This window comes from Salmo trutta, unplaced genomic scaffold (assembly GCF_901001165.1).
Source record: "Salmo trutta unplaced genomic scaffold, fSalTru1.1, whole genome shotgun sequence".
In the NCBI taxonomy this organism is placed as follows: Eukaryota; Metazoa; Chordata; class Actinopteri; order Salmoniformes; family Salmonidae; genus Salmo; species Salmo trutta.
This window is the reverse complement of record NW_021823206.1, coordinates 16,597-33,819: the sequence shown is the minus strand read 5'-3', so window position 1 is coordinate 33,819 and position 17,223 is coordinate 16,597. Positions and strand designations below refer to the sequence as shown.

The 17,223-nt window shown below is 42.0% G+C and overlaps 1 protein-coding gene across 1 annotated transcript; it reads left to right on the top strand.

The window, feature by feature from the left end:
- The first annotated feature begins 9,409 nt into the window (after positions 1-9,409).
- LOC115189685 (uncharacterized) lies at positions 9,410-12,089 on the top strand. Its single transcript, XM_029748230.1, has 9 exons — positions 9,410-9,466; positions 9,578-9,826; positions 10,400-10,516; positions 10,640-10,664; positions 10,748-10,845; positions 11,450-11,530; positions 11,626-11,706; positions 11,808-11,906; positions 12,064-12,089. The coding sequence occupies exons 2-9, from the start codon at positions 9,733-9,735 to the stop codon at positions 12,069-12,071; spliced, it is 603 nt and encodes a 200-aa protein (XP_029604090.1). The 5' UTR covers positions 9,410-9,466; positions 9,578-9,732; the 3' UTR covers positions 12,072-12,089.
- Positions 12,090-17,223: the final 5,134 nt, after the last annotated feature.

Genomic DNA, 17,223 nt, shown 5'->3' with positions numbered 1-17,223 from the left:
GACCCAAAACACTCCTTCAGGATGTGTAAGGACTATTTTACCAAGAAGGAGAGTGATGAAGTGCTGTGTCAGATGACCTTGCTTCCACAATCACCTGACCTCAACCCAGTAGAGATGATTTGGGATGAGTTGGACCGCAGAGTGAAGGAAAAGCAGCCAACAAGTGCTCTGCATGTGTTGGAACTCCTTCAAGACTGTTGGAAAAGCAATCCTCATGGAGCTTGTTGAGAGAATGCCAAGAGTGTGTAAAGCTGTCATCAAGGCAAAGGGTGGCTACTTTGAAGCATCGAAAATATAAAATATATTTTGATTTGTTTAACACTTTTTTTGGTTACTAGGTGATTCCATATGAGTTATTTCATAGTTCAGATGTCTTCACTATTATTCTATGTAGAAAATAGTAAAATTAAAACCCTGGAATGAGTAGATGTGTCCAAACCTTTGACTGGTACTGTATATGGGGGGCGTGTTGTATGTTGTATTAATTCTCATATGTCAAGTAAAAACTGATGATTCCCCACATCATTGTATATCTTTAAAATATAATTTCATTTAAGGACATATTCCTTTTACGGTCTGTATTACTGAGTTGAAACAATGCATTTACATCTTGAACATTCCTATACACTTGTTACTATGTTGTCACGTTCATTGAATAAATAATGGGACCAAGGCGCAACGTGAGTTGAGTTCCACATATTTATTAAAGTGAAACTTACAAAACAACAACAAAGATTTAACGAACGTGCCAATACGTAGTGCACATAGGCACTAACTATAAACAATATCCCACAACGCTGGTGGGAAAAGGGACACACTAAGTATGATCCCCAATTAGAGGCAACGATATTCAACTGCCTCCAATTGGGAACCATTCTCACACACCAACATAGAACTATAATAACTAGAAAACCCCCCTAGTCACGCTCTGAACTATTACACCATAGAGAACCCCGAGGGCTCTCTATGGTCAGGGCGTGACATGTGTAAAGCAACACTTTCTAACAAAATCTCTATGCACCATATTGCTGTCAGTCTTCTGTAAACCACATTTAGATTTGATTTCTACTGATATGAACCCATACAGAAGTGCTTCATGTCTGTACTAATATGATGACATAGAGAGAGGAAGGAATAAGAGGGCAGACACAGTAGACTGAGGGGTTATGTTGTTGCTATGTGACCAATGGCCCCTCCCAGTTGGGGGGAGTGCTGAGCTCTACAGCAGAGTCTCAAAACTCAATCGCTGGTTAAGTTTTGTTACTGAACTCTATGGAACATACTCAATCACTTTTTATAGGTACTGTTTTTACATTTGCAATCGCAACAAGTAATCTGCTCAGACCGCAACCAAGGATCATCAAAAGCCGTGCTATAAATTCTCTGACAAACACAAGATTCCGAAATGCCCTTCCAGACTCCCTCCACCTACCGAAGGAAGTTGGAATACAAAAATCGGTTAACCCCCTAACTGAGGATCTAAATTTAACCTTCCGTAATACCCTAGATGCAGTCGCACCCCTAAAAACAAAATCAACAATCCAAAATGTATTTTCAATACTATCGCAAAGCTAACTAAAAATCAGCATTCAACAAGAAAGGATGGTTTTCGCTTCAGCAGTGATGAATTCATGAACTTCTTAGATGAAAAGATGAAGATCATCAGAAAGCAAATTACGGACTCCTCTTTGAATCTGCGTATTTCTCCGTATCTCAGTTGTCCTAAGTCTGCACATAACTGCCAGGACCTAGGATCAATGGAGACAATCAAGTTTTTTAATCCTATCTCTTGACACATTTATGAAAATAGTAATGGCCTCTAAGCCCTCAAGATGCATAATGGACCCTATTCCAACTAAACTACTGAAAGAGCTACTTCCCGTGTTTGGCCCTCCTATGTTGAACATTATAAATGGCGCCCTATCCATCGGATGTGTTCCAAACTCACTAAAAGTGGCAGTAATAAAGCCTCTTTTGAAAAAGCCAAACCTTGACCCAGAATTTCTTTTAAAACTATCGGCCTATATCGAGTCTCCCATTCCACTCATACATTTTAGAGAAATCTGTTGCGCAGCAACTCGCTGCCTTCTTGAAGACAAATAATGTACACGAAATGCTTCAGTCTGATTTTAGACCCCATCATACTACTGAGACTGCACTCGTGAAGGTGCTAAATAACATTTGAATGGTGTCAGAACAAGGCTCTGCATCTGTCCTTGTGCTCCAAGACCTTAGTGCTGCTTTTGACATCATCGATCACCACATTCTTTTGGAGAGATTGGAAACCCTAATTGGTCTACACCAGTGGTTATCAAACCTTGTATAGTCACGTACCCCCTCTAGCACTAGGGTTAGCGCATTCTGAAATGTTGTTTTTTGTTTTTTGTAAGCCTGCCACACACACACACACACTGTACGATACATTTATTAAACATAAGAATGAGTGTGCATTTTTCTCACAACCCAGCTCGTAGGAAGTGACAAAGAGCTCTAAAAGGACCAGGACACAAATAATAATAATCAATGATTTTGCTCTTTCTTTAACCATATAAACATATAAAACCTTATTTGTTCATCAAAAATTGTGAATAACTCATCACAGGTTAATGAGAAGGCTGTGCTTGAAAGGATAACTCTGCAATGTTGGGTTGCATTAAATCATTTCCCACACACAGTCTGTGCCTGTATTTAGTTTTCTTGCTAGTGAGGGCCGAGAATCCACTCTCACATAGGTGCGTGGTTGCAAATGGCATCAGTGTCTTAACAGCTTGATTTGGCAAGGGAGGATACTCTGAGCGCAGCCAAATCCAGAAATCTGGCAGGGGCTTCTGATTAAATACAATTTTCACAGTACCGCTTGTTGGAATTTCGATGAGTCTCTCTTGTTCAGATATCGGTAAGTGGACATGAAAGGGAGGGAGGGAGGGCATGAAAGGGCTAACGAATCCAACTGTGTGTGTCATCCGTTTAGGGAAAGTACCTGCATAATTGTACACCCAACTCACTCAGGTGCTTTGCTATATCACATTTGACATTGTCCATAAGCTTGAGTTCATTTGCACACAAAAAAATCATACAACGGTGGAAAGACCTGTGTGCTGTCCTTGTTAATGCAGACAGAGAAGAGCTCCAACTTCGGCTCATAGAATGTAATTGCTGAGAGCCTGTAATTCTAGATTCAGGCAAGAAAAAACCTCACCCAGATACGCCAGTCGTTTGAGAAACTCTTCATCATGCAAGCGGTCAGACAAGTGAAAATTACGATCAGTAATAAAAACTTTAAGCGCGTCTCTCAATTTAAAGAAATGTGTCAATACTTTGCCCCTTAATAACCAGCGCACTTCTCTATGTTGCAAAAGCGTTACATGGTCACTACCCATATCATTGCAAAATGCAGAAAATACACAAGAGTTCAGGGGCCTTGCTTTAACAAAGTTAACAATTTTCACTGTAGTGTCCAAAACGTCTTTCAAGGTGTCAGGCATTCCCTTGGCAGCAAGAGCCTCTCGGTGGATGCTGCAGTGTACGCAAGTGGCATCGGGAGCAACTGTTTTCACTCACGTTACCACTCCACTATGTCTCCCTGTCATGGCTTTTGCCCCATCAGTACAGATACCAACATATCTTGACCACCAAAGTCCATTTGATGTCACAAAGCTGTCCAGTACTTAAAAAAATGTATTGACCCCCCCATAGATGTAATGGACATATACCAGGAGCTGTGCCAGGCCCGCCACATCTGTTGACTCATCCAGCTGTAACGCATGGAATTCACTGGCTTGTATGCGAAGCTGTAATTGTTTCAAAACATCTCTTGCCATGTCACTGATACGGCGCGAAACAGTATTGTTTGATTAAGGCATTGCTGTAACGGTCGTCGTATGTAATGGACCAAGGCGCAGCGGGTTGATTGCTCATTTTAACTTTTATTTGAACACTGAAAAACAAAACAAAACAAGAAAACGAACGAACGAACGAAGGAACGAACGAAGGAACGAACGAAGGAACGAACGAAGGAACGGACGAAGGAACGAACGAAGGAATGAAGGAAGGAACGAAGGAAGGAACGAAGGAAGGAGCGAAGGAAGGAAGGAAGGAACGAACGAAGGAACGAACAGTAATGCAGAATACACACAGCTATGCAAAAACAACTTCCCACAAAACCCATTACAAAAACACCCCTCTATATAGGACCGCAGTAGCTCTTCGGCTGCATCAGATTCACAACTGTCAGTATCCATGCTAGCTGGTCTAACAATAAATGTACAATTACTGATGCTAGCATTGGATGTGCTCGTGGAAGCAGAACAACTTGTGTCATTGGGATAATCGCACAATCTCGCCCATACGCACGCACAGTCCAGTGCGAGTTATTCCAGCCCCTCGCAGATGCCGTGCTAGAGTGGGCATCCAGCCTGGTAGGAGGATGCCTGCACAGCGTGTCTGGTCACCGGTGCACCTCCTAGGACCAGGCTACCCTACGCCCGCTCTACGCACGGCAACCAGCAGGCCCCAGCACAGCCCAATTCGCCGTGTGCTAGCACCCCGCTTGTACAGGACTACTAGTTCCATCCAGCCAGGACGGGTTGTGCAGGAGGTGAGATCAAGACCGCCTGTGCGCCTCCATGGCCCGGTGTTTCCAGTTCCTGTCTCTCGTGCGGACCCGGATGTGCGAAACCCCAGTCTGGTACGTCCAGTACCAGCACCACGCACCAGACTTCCAGTGCGTCAACCCAGTCCGACTCGGCCTGTTCCCGCTCCCCGCACTAGCCCTGAGGTGCGTGTCCCCAGACTGGCACATCCAGTACCAGTACCACGCATCAGGCTTCCAGTGCGTCAGCCCAGCCTCAAGAGTTCGGCAATAGTGTGCAGTCCAGAGTATCCGGCAACAGTATGCAGTCCAGAGTATCCGGCAACAGTGTGCAGTCCAGAGTATCCGGCAACAGTGTGCAGTCCAGAGTATCCGGCAACAGTGTGCAGTCCAGAGTATCCGGCAACAGTGTGCAGTCCAGAGTATCCGGCAACGGTGTGCAGTCCAGAGTATCCGGCAACAGTGTGCAGTCCAGAGTATCCGGCAACGGTGTGCAGTCCAGAGTATCCGGCAACGGTGTGCAGTCCAGAGTATCCGGCAACAGTGTCTAGTCCAGAACCGAGGGAGACTGCCTGTGATCCAGAACCAAGGGAGTCTGCCTGCGACCCGGAACCGAGGGAGTCTGCCTGCGACCCGGAAACGAGCGAGTCTGCCTGCGACCCGGAAACGAGCGAGTCTGCCTGCGACCCGGAACCGAGGGGGTCTGCCTGCGACCCGGAACCAAAGGGATCTGCCTGTGACCCGGAACCAAAGGGGTCTGCCTGGGACCCGGAACTGGGTGAGTCTGCCTGGGACCCGGAACCGGGTGAGTCTGCCTGTGACCCGGAACCGGGTGAGTCTGCCTGTGACCCGGAACCGGGTGAGTCTGCCTATGACCCGGAACCGGGTGAGTCTGTCTATGACCCGGAACCAAGGGAGTCAATCAGCGACCCAGAACCGGGTGAGTCTGCCTATGACCCGGAACCAAAGGAGTCTATCAGCAACCCGGAACTAAGTAAGTCAGTTGAAGATCCGGAACTAAAAATGATTAACTATGTATTTAATGAGTCTGCCTACAGTGTGAAAAGGAAGAGGTCTGCCTACGATCCGGAACAAGGGGAGTCTGCCTACGGCCCGAAACTAATCAAGTCTGTCTGCATAGGCCGGAGCCAGAACCACCTCCTGTATAGGTGGGTTGGGGGGGGGGGGGGGGGGGGGTGTAGCACAAGTGCCGTCGGTGACTGCAGCCACCCTCCCTTCCCTCCCTTTAGTTTAGGGGGATTTTTTGTTGTTGTTGTTGTTTTTTTATATATATTATTTATGAGGTGCATCCGGGGTCTGCACCTTTAGGGGGGGGGGGTACTGTCACGTCCTGACCAGTATAAAGGTCATTTGTTATTGTAGTTTGGTCAGGACGTGGCAGAGGGTATTTGTTTTAGGTGGTTCGGGGTGGTGGTTTATTTAGTAGGGCGTTTGATTTATTATTTCCGGGTTTTGGTTTTGGTTTATGTTCTATGTTTTGTACTTCTATGTTCTTTCGGGGTTGGTGTATTTCTATGTGTAGGTTAATGGGGGGTTGGACTCTCAATTGGAGGCAGGTGCTTTCTCATTGCCTCTGATTGAGAGTCCTATATATGAGTCATTGTTTGGGTTAGTGTTTGTGGGAGATTGTTTCTTGTTTTGCCTGTGTGAGCCTTACAAGACTGTTTTGTTGTTCGTGAGTTCTTCGTTGTTTGTTATTTTGGTGTTCACTTTATTTAAAAATAAATCAAGATGAGCATCCACATTCCTGCTGCGTTTTGGTCCTCCATTCCAGACGACAACCGTTACATAATCTCCACCCGGCACAGCCAGAAGAGGTCTGGCCACACCTCAGAGCCTGGTTCCTCTCTAGAGTTTTTCCTAGCCACCGTGTTTCTACATCTGCATTGCTTGCTGTTTGGTGTTTTAGGCTGGGTTTCTGTGTAGCACTTGGTGACATCTGCTGATTTAAAAAGGGCTTTAAAAATAAATTTGATTGATTAGTTTTGATATTGTGATCCACAAGACTGTGGAGTAGTTACAAGCCTGTCCATGAAGGGTGCGATAAGAAACCCCAGATGTTTACCATAGCATACCAACTAAAGGTGAAGTCTGTAACTGCTTTCCCCTGTAACCTTTCTCTTGGTTTCTTCACACATGTTGTATATGTGTCCCATACTCTACAACAAACCACTTAGATATTTTTAGAGGTAAATAGTTAAAGAAAATAGATTAATGTATTCAACATGTAATGATGTGAAGCTGAATGAAACTCTAGACTTTAACCTGGAAACCCAGTTCCCCAGTTACAGCTTTGAAACTCCTCCCATCTCTGGTCAGTGGTAATAAATAATGCAAATAAATCTAAAGTTATTTGTCACATGCGCCGAATACAACAGTGAAGTGCTTACTTACAAGCCCTTAACCAACAACGCGGTTTTAAGAAAATACACACAAAAAAATAAATATAATGTATATAAAAATATATTAATAAATAAGTAAAACAAATAATTTACAAAAAGAAAATCAAGTGAAAAAAGTAAAACAAATAATGACTAAAATAAACAATAGACAAACAAACAATATACACACACACAAACAAGCCACACAACACACACACACACAAACACCATCACTCACACAAACAACACACACATAATACAGTACATGAACAATAGACCTGATACACATCACATACTGTATACAGACAAATTGAAATACAACACAATAACAAACATATATATGTAGACAGTAGCTAACTAAATGTATTACTCATAACAGAACCATCTGAGGTGTGGTGTGTGTGTGTGTGTGTGTGTGTGTGTGTGTGTGTGTGTGTGGGTGTGTGTGTGTGAGAGAGAGAGAGAGAGAGAGATGTGAGGGGTGGCTGGAGATGTCCATTTCCATTGTGCCCCAACAGAGATAAGCTGGCTTGGCTTGCCACCTGACAACTGAGCAAAGGTTTGAGGAAAGTCCTACACTTACGTATCGATCTATTTTTACATTTCTCAAGAATATTTCTCTCTGTTTTTCTGTGTACGGTGAAGTGGCATGATCTAAGCAGACTGTCATCATTTAGGAAGTAGAGGGGTTTGTTAGAAGGACTGTAGTTGTAGAGAAAATCACTTGTCTGTGGGGACAGAATGGAGCACACCTTGCTCTGTTTGCTACTATGTAAGTACTGAGTTAGTGTGTTTGTTTATGAACACTAATTTCCTCATTTACTAAGAATTTAAGGGAAAAAGGAATAAGACATTAATCGAAATGAAGACAGTTTCATGCTTTAGCTTTGTTTATTTTAGCCCTTATTGGGAAAATATTAGTAAATGGCACTCAAAGGAAATTGCAGCAAATATGGTGTAGATATGAAGAAAGAAAGTGACCACCCTACATTGATGTTGCATCACTGTGAGAACCTGAGCTTGTATAGCCGATGCCATGCAGACCTGGTTAGTGTGGTGGTGGGCATTTAACCAGCTCATCACTCAGGAACTAAAGAGTGGTGCTAACTCAATGGTTGCAAAATGTGCTGTCAATGACAATGAATATAAAATGCAAAATTTGTTGGATGTGTTGTTGTATCAAGTTGTGATTATTGTAAATGGTTGAGGGTTCCTTCGCTACAGTTATAGTAAACTGTGTTAAGAGATTAACGAGTGGTGTTTTGGTGTTTTTGGTCTCTCTCTGTGTGCAGAACATAGGAAGTCAGCGGCCATTTAAAGCTGCAGTCCGTAATTCAAACTCCCACAAAATGGCCACCCTGACACTTTTTGTTGTATATGGCTGAGGGAAGGGGCTAAGGAAATTCATTCATCTACATTGTTTACAATAATTGTCATAAAATAACCATATATTTTGGTATATGGTGGGATAAGACAGTTTTGAGGGAATTAACATTTATACTCTTCGAGAAGAAATGCCTAAGATTAATTTAAAAGTTAAAAAATGTGTGTAGAAATCATAGATTGCACCTTTAAAATAAAGCACAGGATGGATTTGGTAATCAGTAACATGCATATGGCGTGGTGTTATTTATTTCAAGCTAATATTGGAGCAATGTGACTTTCTTTGTTGTAGTGCTGAGTACACACATCTACTCTGGACACTCTGAAGATGATGGTAAATATTTGAACACTTGATCAAGCCTCCATCTCTTAATGCTTCATCAAATGTTTTATTTGTAATTTTTAAAGCTTCTTTTGACAAGACATATTTTGTGTTTTGAGTGTCGCAAAAAAACAATTGTATCATGCTGGTTATATTTTGTGCAGGAAGGGCAAAGGCTGTTATGACCATATACCCCACATCCTCCCAGGTATTCAGTGGAGAGTCTGTCACTCTCAGATGTAACATACAGAGGGGAGAAGTCACTGACTGGGAATACAAATGGCGCAAGGAATATGTAGAGAGGAGAGGAGACCCAGTCTATGGGAGAGGAGAGGAGACCCAGTCTATGACACATTCTACAGTGAACCTCAGTTTTTCTGGTCAGGAGGTAACTAACTGCATTGAAACTGCATTTAATCATATTTAAATCACCATCATGTGTATATATAACTACTGTATACCTTTGACTATGTCACTCTTTGTTTCAGATCCGCAACCTTCAGTGTCTCTCAAAATAAGACCTAACAGAACTCAACACTTTACATCAAAGTCTCTCTCACTAAGCTGTGAGGAGAAGAGGCACTCTACTGGATGGAGGCTGAAGAGATACAGAGAGAAAGCAGTGGAGTCAGAGTGTGTCTCTAACTGGGGATCAATAGCAGGGTACACATGTACCATCAGGTCCACACGTAAAAAGGGACAGTGGAGTGTACTGGTGTGAGTCTGGATCAGGAGAGTACAGTAATGCTGTCAACATCACAGTGGATGGTACGTCTGTTGTACAACATTCATTAACCTTTTTTACATTACAATGTATGACAATGATGTCCAATTCTGCACTCCAGATTTACAGTTTTATTGATATGTTATGTTACACAGTTGGCCCTCTGATCTTGGAGAGCCCTGCCTATCCCGTAACTGAGGGAGACTCTGTGACTCTGAGCTGTTCAAATAGATATCAGGAAACAAACCCGGACCCCAAGGTTGATTTCTACAAAGATGGAGTACTCATCAGGAATGAGACCACAGGAGAGATGACCATCCCTGCAGTATCCAAGTCAGATGAAGGCTTCTATAAGTGTAAATCTAATGAAGGAGAGTCACCAGAGAGCTGGGTGACAGTGAGAGGTGAGAAAACGTTCAGGGTCACATGACCTTTTCAAAATATCAAATCAAATCAAAGTTTATTTGTCACGTGCGCCGAATTCAACAGGTGTAGTAGACCTTACAGTGAAATGCTTACTTCTAGGCTTTAACCAATAGTGCGAAAAAAGGTATGTGTGTGTGTGTGTGTGTGTGTGTATGTGTGTGTGTAGGTAAGTAAAGAAATAAAACAACAGTAAAAAGACATTTGAAAGTAAGAGTTGCAAGGCTATATACAGACACCGGTTAGTCAGGCTTATTGAGGTAGTATGTACATGTAGGTATGGTTAAAGTGACTATGCATATATGATGAACAGAGAGTAGCAGTAGTGTAAAAAGAGGGGTTGGCGGGTGGTGGAACACAATGCATGAGGGTAATATCTGTGGTTATCAGTCATTTGTAGTGTTAAAAAGCATTCTGTAGGTTTGGAGTTGCAAGCTCAGGCTGGTCATCTGATCTCAAGTCAGTTGTCAAATATATGTTCACTTTGTCCACTACTTTATTTATTTTCTACAACTACCTCAGAACCTGATAGTGATTTGCTGTTCTCTCTCCAGGTGTAACTCCTGGACCCTCTACATTTGTCCTAGTAGGAGTGGTTGTGGGCCTGGTTGTTGCTGGTGTTCTACTGGCCATTCTCCTGGTACTGCTGTGTCGATATAAAAAAGCCGAAGGTGAGACTTTTATCAATTCTCATTCAACTTTTTGGTTCATGTTTAGGAGAAAGACGTCTAATTACAAAAGTTTAAAACATTAACGACTTGATACAGTTTAATATTATACATTTCTCATTACAGGTTCCTGTTGCAACAGAATACTCTGGTGAGTACACCTGTCATTCAACTACGTTGCTTATCATACAGTCAAATATAATCTGTGTTTCATGAGTATCTCTCTCCCTGTAGGCCCCACCAGCCCCAGAGGAACAACCTGGACCCCCAACAGGACCAAGGATCTACCCAGGGCCAGGCTCCTGATGCTGGGTATAATAATCTGCAGCATGGTCAGTCTCTCATCCCAGACCACTGTCACTCTCCCCTCTCTGTAACTTCACATACTGACTCTTCACCATTCACTTTACATACATGTTACTGTACTCTATGTCCCTTATCAAGCTGAGGAAAACCAACCTATTAATCTTTCTCTCTCTTCTTTGACCAACAGGTGGCGCTAACATCTATGATACAATCACTCCCTCTGACAATGGTACTGGGAAAGGGAAAGGGGGATACCTAGTCAGTTGTACAACTGAATGCCTTCAAATGAAATGTGTCTTCCGCATTTAACCTAACCCCTCCGTTTCAGAGAGGTGCGGTTGGGCTGCCTTAATCGACATCCATGTCTTCGGCGCCTGGGGAACAGTGGGTTAACTGCTTTGCTCAGTTGCAGAACGGCAGATTTTTACCTTGTCTACTCAAGGTTTCGATCCAGCATCCTTTGGGTTACTGGCCCAGCAACCTTTTGGTTACTAACCACTAGGCTACCTGTATGTTAAATTTAGCATGAAAACAGTATAGAGTTGTTGTTGCTGTTGTTCTTCATATGTTTAATATTACTAGCATACTAACATTAAGTAGAGATATTAGTGTATTACCTGTATATTGCAGATGCTGGTGCTGCTACTGCTGGATCAAGTGATGTGATGTACGCCCAGATTCAACTCAAAAAGTTGGACAAGAAAAAGAAAAGTAATTCTCAACTATCACATAAACGAATACAAATTGTGCCGGTGTTTTTTTCCTCATCAAATTTGATAAAAACGTACAAATTCTCTCCTCCTAAGAAATGACAGCTGATCCAAAAGAAAATCCAGTCTATTCTGAGGTCAAGACAGGGAAGACCACAGGTGAAACCCATTCTACAGGTTGGCAGTCAGTGAAATCTAAATGTGTGTTTTTGGAGTTTCAAAAAAGATGCAGAATAAGCTAATTCCTTAATTTGTTGACTGGAAATGTACATTTTCAGCAGCAACTGGACCTGTTGATGTGACCTATGCTGAGGTTGACCTTAAAGAAACAGCAACCCCATCTGAGGCAGATTCAGTCTATTCTCAAGTGAAGCCAGGTACAGCCCCAGGTTAGACTAATAGCCATATGCTATTAATACTTAATATGATACTAATATGGAACTAATGCTCTGATATCAAAGTATAATGTATCTATTTAAAGTATGTCTCTTTGACTGCATGTCCTAAACAACTTTGTGTGGTGATATGTTGCAGATACTTGAGGGATGGAGGGATGGAGGGATGGAAGGGTGGAGGGAAAGAGGGTTGGAGGGATGGAAGGATGGAAGGACAGACCATCAGAGGAGCAGAAGGAACCCGGAACATGGATTTTGTACGCTCAACACACACAAGCAAACACACACATGCACAAACACATACGCAATAACACCTTGTACATTAAGGAGTTCTTATTTTATTGTATTTAAGCATGGTTTTACAGTGTTTCACTGTAAAAGCTTCTCTTTTTTTACTATATGGTGCAATGATGATGCATATTATCTGCAGCTACAGCAATTGTATCTGCTTTCTATTGAGTTTTATTGTTGATTTATTCAGATGATAGAATAACATATTTGTATATGAATTTCCCAAAAAGTATTATTCACGTTTTCTTCTAACGGCCTGTACTTTTACAATATCTTTGCATTGTGCTTCTTTAATAAACCATTTTTTATCCACCGGATGGCATGAGTGCTTTCTTACAGTAAATGGATATTGTCATCGTCATCAACTTTTCCATACAACCTAATTTGATCAAAACTTCTTTCAGCCTAGTATAGATCTCAGGCTCCACAATGTGTGAGTTAAAGGGCGATCTGGTATTTCTGCATCCATTTTTGGACTTAATTATATCTACCCATTGAGTCTTGAAGAATATAACATAAAATTTGTAAGTTGCTCTGGATAAGAGTGTCTGCTAAATGACGTAAATGTAAATGTAAATGCCCCAAGAGCAAAGTTCAAATGTCGTACCCCATCAGCTGAAGCCCCACTGAGATTTTCAGAATGACTTTTTGGGGAAGAGTGTGCCTGAAAAGAACAGTTCTTCTCAGTTTTATGATGTCATATACTATGCAGGAGTTCTGAGGATCTAGTAACCTACGTATGAATGACTACCAATTCTCCCATATTGCCTCCTCATCCTACAGACAGGTCACGACGAATAATGAAATTAGTGATGTATGACTGACTGCTTTTTTGAGTGTCCCTGCATGGTCTGGAAGGTCACTGTTCCAGTTATGGGGTTTCTGTGTCTATGTGTTTATGTCTATGTGGTCAGACAGACAGCCGGCAGCCAGCCAGGTCATTGTCACTGCTCCTGAGAAACAGTCACAGGAAGTGACATCACCACAAGATGTTACCTTAAACGTAGAAGGGGGGCCTCTGTCAGTAACCTGGGACAAACCACCTTCCGAAAAAGTTGTCAGGTGTTTCATGTCCCTCAGTCACACTGACCTATGAGCATGCAAAAGAAGTCATGCAAACACTTCTGCAGGCATATGAAGCCAAGATGAAACTGCACAGACACTGTTATGACAGTTTGCTCTCACTCTCTCTCTCTCTAACCCCCCCCACACACTCTCTCCCCCCTCGCTCTTTGTCCTTCTTTCTCTCTGTCTCTGTCTCTCTCTCAATCTCCCTACTTTCTCTTTCTCTGCAACTTTGAGTGTTCTGCTCATAAAGTAACAAAGCTACCGGTATCTGTGAAACACCATGACCATTAACCACACAACCAGCAGCAGCTAGGAAACACATGCTCCTAAACCACCACCATCAGACTGATCAACAGAGTGACAGACCCCAAACCCACACACGTCTCATTGTCTAACGAGTGTGAAGGGTTATTTTCAGAGAGCAACTATAGAATGTGACTTCCTTTTCAGCTAACATTCAGGAATTGTATATAGAACAGCAGCCCTCATCAAAAGGAAGTCTCTGCTCCTTCTCCTCTTTCTTCTCTGTGTGTTTTGGTTAGTCAACCGCTAGCTATCAGTGACAGTGATAGATAAGGACATACAGCCAGAGGAAACAGTCAACGCCTTAAAGAGATGTCTGATGGTCCCTTCTCCTGCTTCTCCAAACAGGGAATACTACTTCTCCTACTCTCCAACCTCCACTATGGTAAGTTTTGTAACTATTTTTATTTATTTGAACATTTTAAACACAATAAAACCGCAACGAGGATGACACAAACAGGTTAAAAAACGTATCCCCATTGTGGTCCTCTTGAAAAAAAAAAAATACACAAGGTAACATGAAAACACAATATATCTCAAATATGTCTCATTAATAGGGAGGAAACCGTAAAAGCATTGAAACAATTATTCTTTCTTGCACAGTTTCTTAAGGTTAATCATAAAACTCCCAAGCTTATTCATGGTTTTAATATGGTTTGGTACACCATTCCACTGCACCAGTGTTAAGTAAATAGCTTCTTCCAGCCATGCTCCTATTGTAACGACCGAGGCTGGAGTCGAGAAGCAGGTACGGGGAGTTGAACATTTAATTAACAGACATGAAACAAGACAGGCACAGCGTCAGCACACGGGAAAACAAGGACATGACAATCAATGCTGCAACAGGGAATAGAGCGGGGAACCAGACAGATATAGGGGAGGTAATGACATAAATGATTGAGTCCAGCTGAGTCCAATAATCGCTGGATGAGGTTGAGTAATGATGGTGGCAGGAGTGCGTAATGCTGGGGAGAGGGAGCAGGCGTGACACCTATAGATCAGCGGTCTCATATTGGCAACACTGGCTCTGGTGTGATGGCTATGAGAGTCTCTAATGAAATTAAAATAACCAGACAGGTAACTGGGGAAAGGTCATGTATCACTTTAAAAACCATCAACAGTTTAATCTGCACCACCACCAGATCAACTGGAAGCCAGTTCAGTTCCCTGAAATGATTAGGACCAACGTGCGTCTCTATGGCTGAGCTTGAGTATAATTCTCATTAGTTTGTTTTGGGCCGTTTGAAGTTTGTCCTTCAGATTTGTTGTTATGCCACTGAAGCATGAGATACAAACATAGTCATAGTGGCACTGTATCAGAGATGTTGCCAGGGTCCTCATAGTCTCTCTATCCAGGAACTTGGCTACCCTTCCCAGGAACTTTGTCCTGGAGAGAACATACCCAATGGCCTTCAGAGCCACAAGTTCGCATGTCATGTGTTGGTCCAGTTCACATCCCAATGTATGAAACAGTGAAGTTTTCCTTCATCGCCACACCATTAAACTTGACTGAGAAGTTGGAGAGTTTTTCACTTTGTGTTTGGACCCAAACAGGACCCATTCTGTCTTGCCTAAATGGATAACCACATACTGACTTTAGTCAGTTGGCTGCTTAGGGTCTTTTCAACGGTCTCCTAATTCTAATGTGAAAACAAGAGGGTAGAATCATCCCCAAACAGGATCTATTGCATGTGCATGCTTGCATGATAAAGTAATGAAAACCGTCAGCTTTCTCTAACGTCATTGTTGGTCTCTACATGGTGTGTGTTGACTGTAGAATGCCAAGTCATCAGTGATTGGTTGGATATTTAGAATATTTTGCTTTATTACTGTTTGCTAACACCTACATAATACATATATTCAGGAACATGTCATGATGTATGTATTCTGCAGTTTTGAATGAGTGCCAATGGTGTGGTTGGATCAGCAGCTGTTGCAGTACTTCTAGAACGCAACAGATCTTAAGACCCTGTGCCTAATGGCTGTCATTCATTAAACTTAAGGCGATATGGGACTGTATCAAATTACTGTTTCTATTACATAATATGATACATTGCCAGACTAGGATAACTGCAGTTACGTCTTTAATACATCAATGAACTGTAACTTTATTTTTTTCTTAATTCATTGACATTTTTTAGTGTAAGGGTTTATAAAACATTACTTCAGACTGATATGTAATTATAATGTTGCCCATGCAGTATATTATGCATTTCTGGTGAATAAGTACACAGTAAACACATTGGTATTTGTTCTTGTGAGCTGAGGGGTTATCAGATCCACCTCCACTTCTCTTTTTTATGTCATCTAATCCTGTTCTACTGAATGTGGGGGAGGAGGGGACTTTAATGAAGTCAAAAATGACCCACACACTCAGATACGTAAAGATATAAGGTTATAATATGTAAAGTGCCACGTACAGCATAAATGAAACCTGGAAATGTGCTATATAAATCCAATCCATTATAATCTATTATTGATTAGGTAGGACTTTGCATTGCAGTTTATTATTGTGTAATTATTCATGTAGACACACTGTAACAAGTATTGCAGTCACACTGTTACAAGTATTACAGTGTAACAATGAGTAACTACAACACTTGCTACATTGTACTACATGAATAATATGTAATATAGTGTGCAACCATTGATTGATGTCAGAATAACGTGTGTATTTGTGTGTTTCAGGTGTAGGTGTTCCTCTGATAATCAACAAGAGAGTGGGGGACTCCATGGAGCTGCTGGCAGGCTTAGAGAGGGAACATTTCAAATCCTTGGTGTGGAAGTATATGGGAAAAGATATTGCAGAATTCATCTCAGAAGTTGTATATTCACCTGGATCCCAGTTTGAGGGGAGACTAAAGATGAGCACCAAAAACTTCAGTTTAACAGTCAGAGAACTGACACTGCAAGACTCAGGGGATTTTCTACTTACAGGAGAAGGGGACAAAGGTCAGATTGACAGTAAGACCATCACTCTGAAGGTTCACAGTAGGCTGTTATCACCATTTTTGCATCCTATTTTGACATCATTCTTATTTATATCCATAACCATGGCTGATGATCTTTACACTATAACACAGGTATTGTGGTATTATACTGACCTTACTCACCATGCTTTGTTAAATATCCATCAAATTTTCCAGTTGTCTTTCTCCTGGTGGTATGGCTATGGTAGGGTTCATTTATGGTAGGGCGGCAGGTAGCCTAGTGGTTAGAGTGTTGGACTAGTAACCGAAAGGTTGCAAGATTGAATCCCCGAGCTGACAAGGTAAAAATCTGTCGTTCTGCCCCTGAACAAGGCAGTTAACCCAATGTTCCTAGGCCGTCATTGAAATTAAGAATTTGTTCTTAACTGACTTCCCTGGTTACAATTAGGAGATTCTGAAATGTGTAGTAGGCGTGGTGATATAGACAAGCTCATACGTCAAATTTCTATTTTCTAGATTAAAGAAAATGTTGTAGTTAATAGTATTACATTGATTAGTGAGGTTGATTTATGCCTGTGAATAGAAAGTGTACTATTTTGCATTAGGATTATGTGCTCGCCAGGCATCAATGAGGTTGTAATCAGAGAGCATTTGCTGTAGAGCCTTTGTTAAATGTGAATTGTAGTTGTTCTTATTTGATTTGTCCT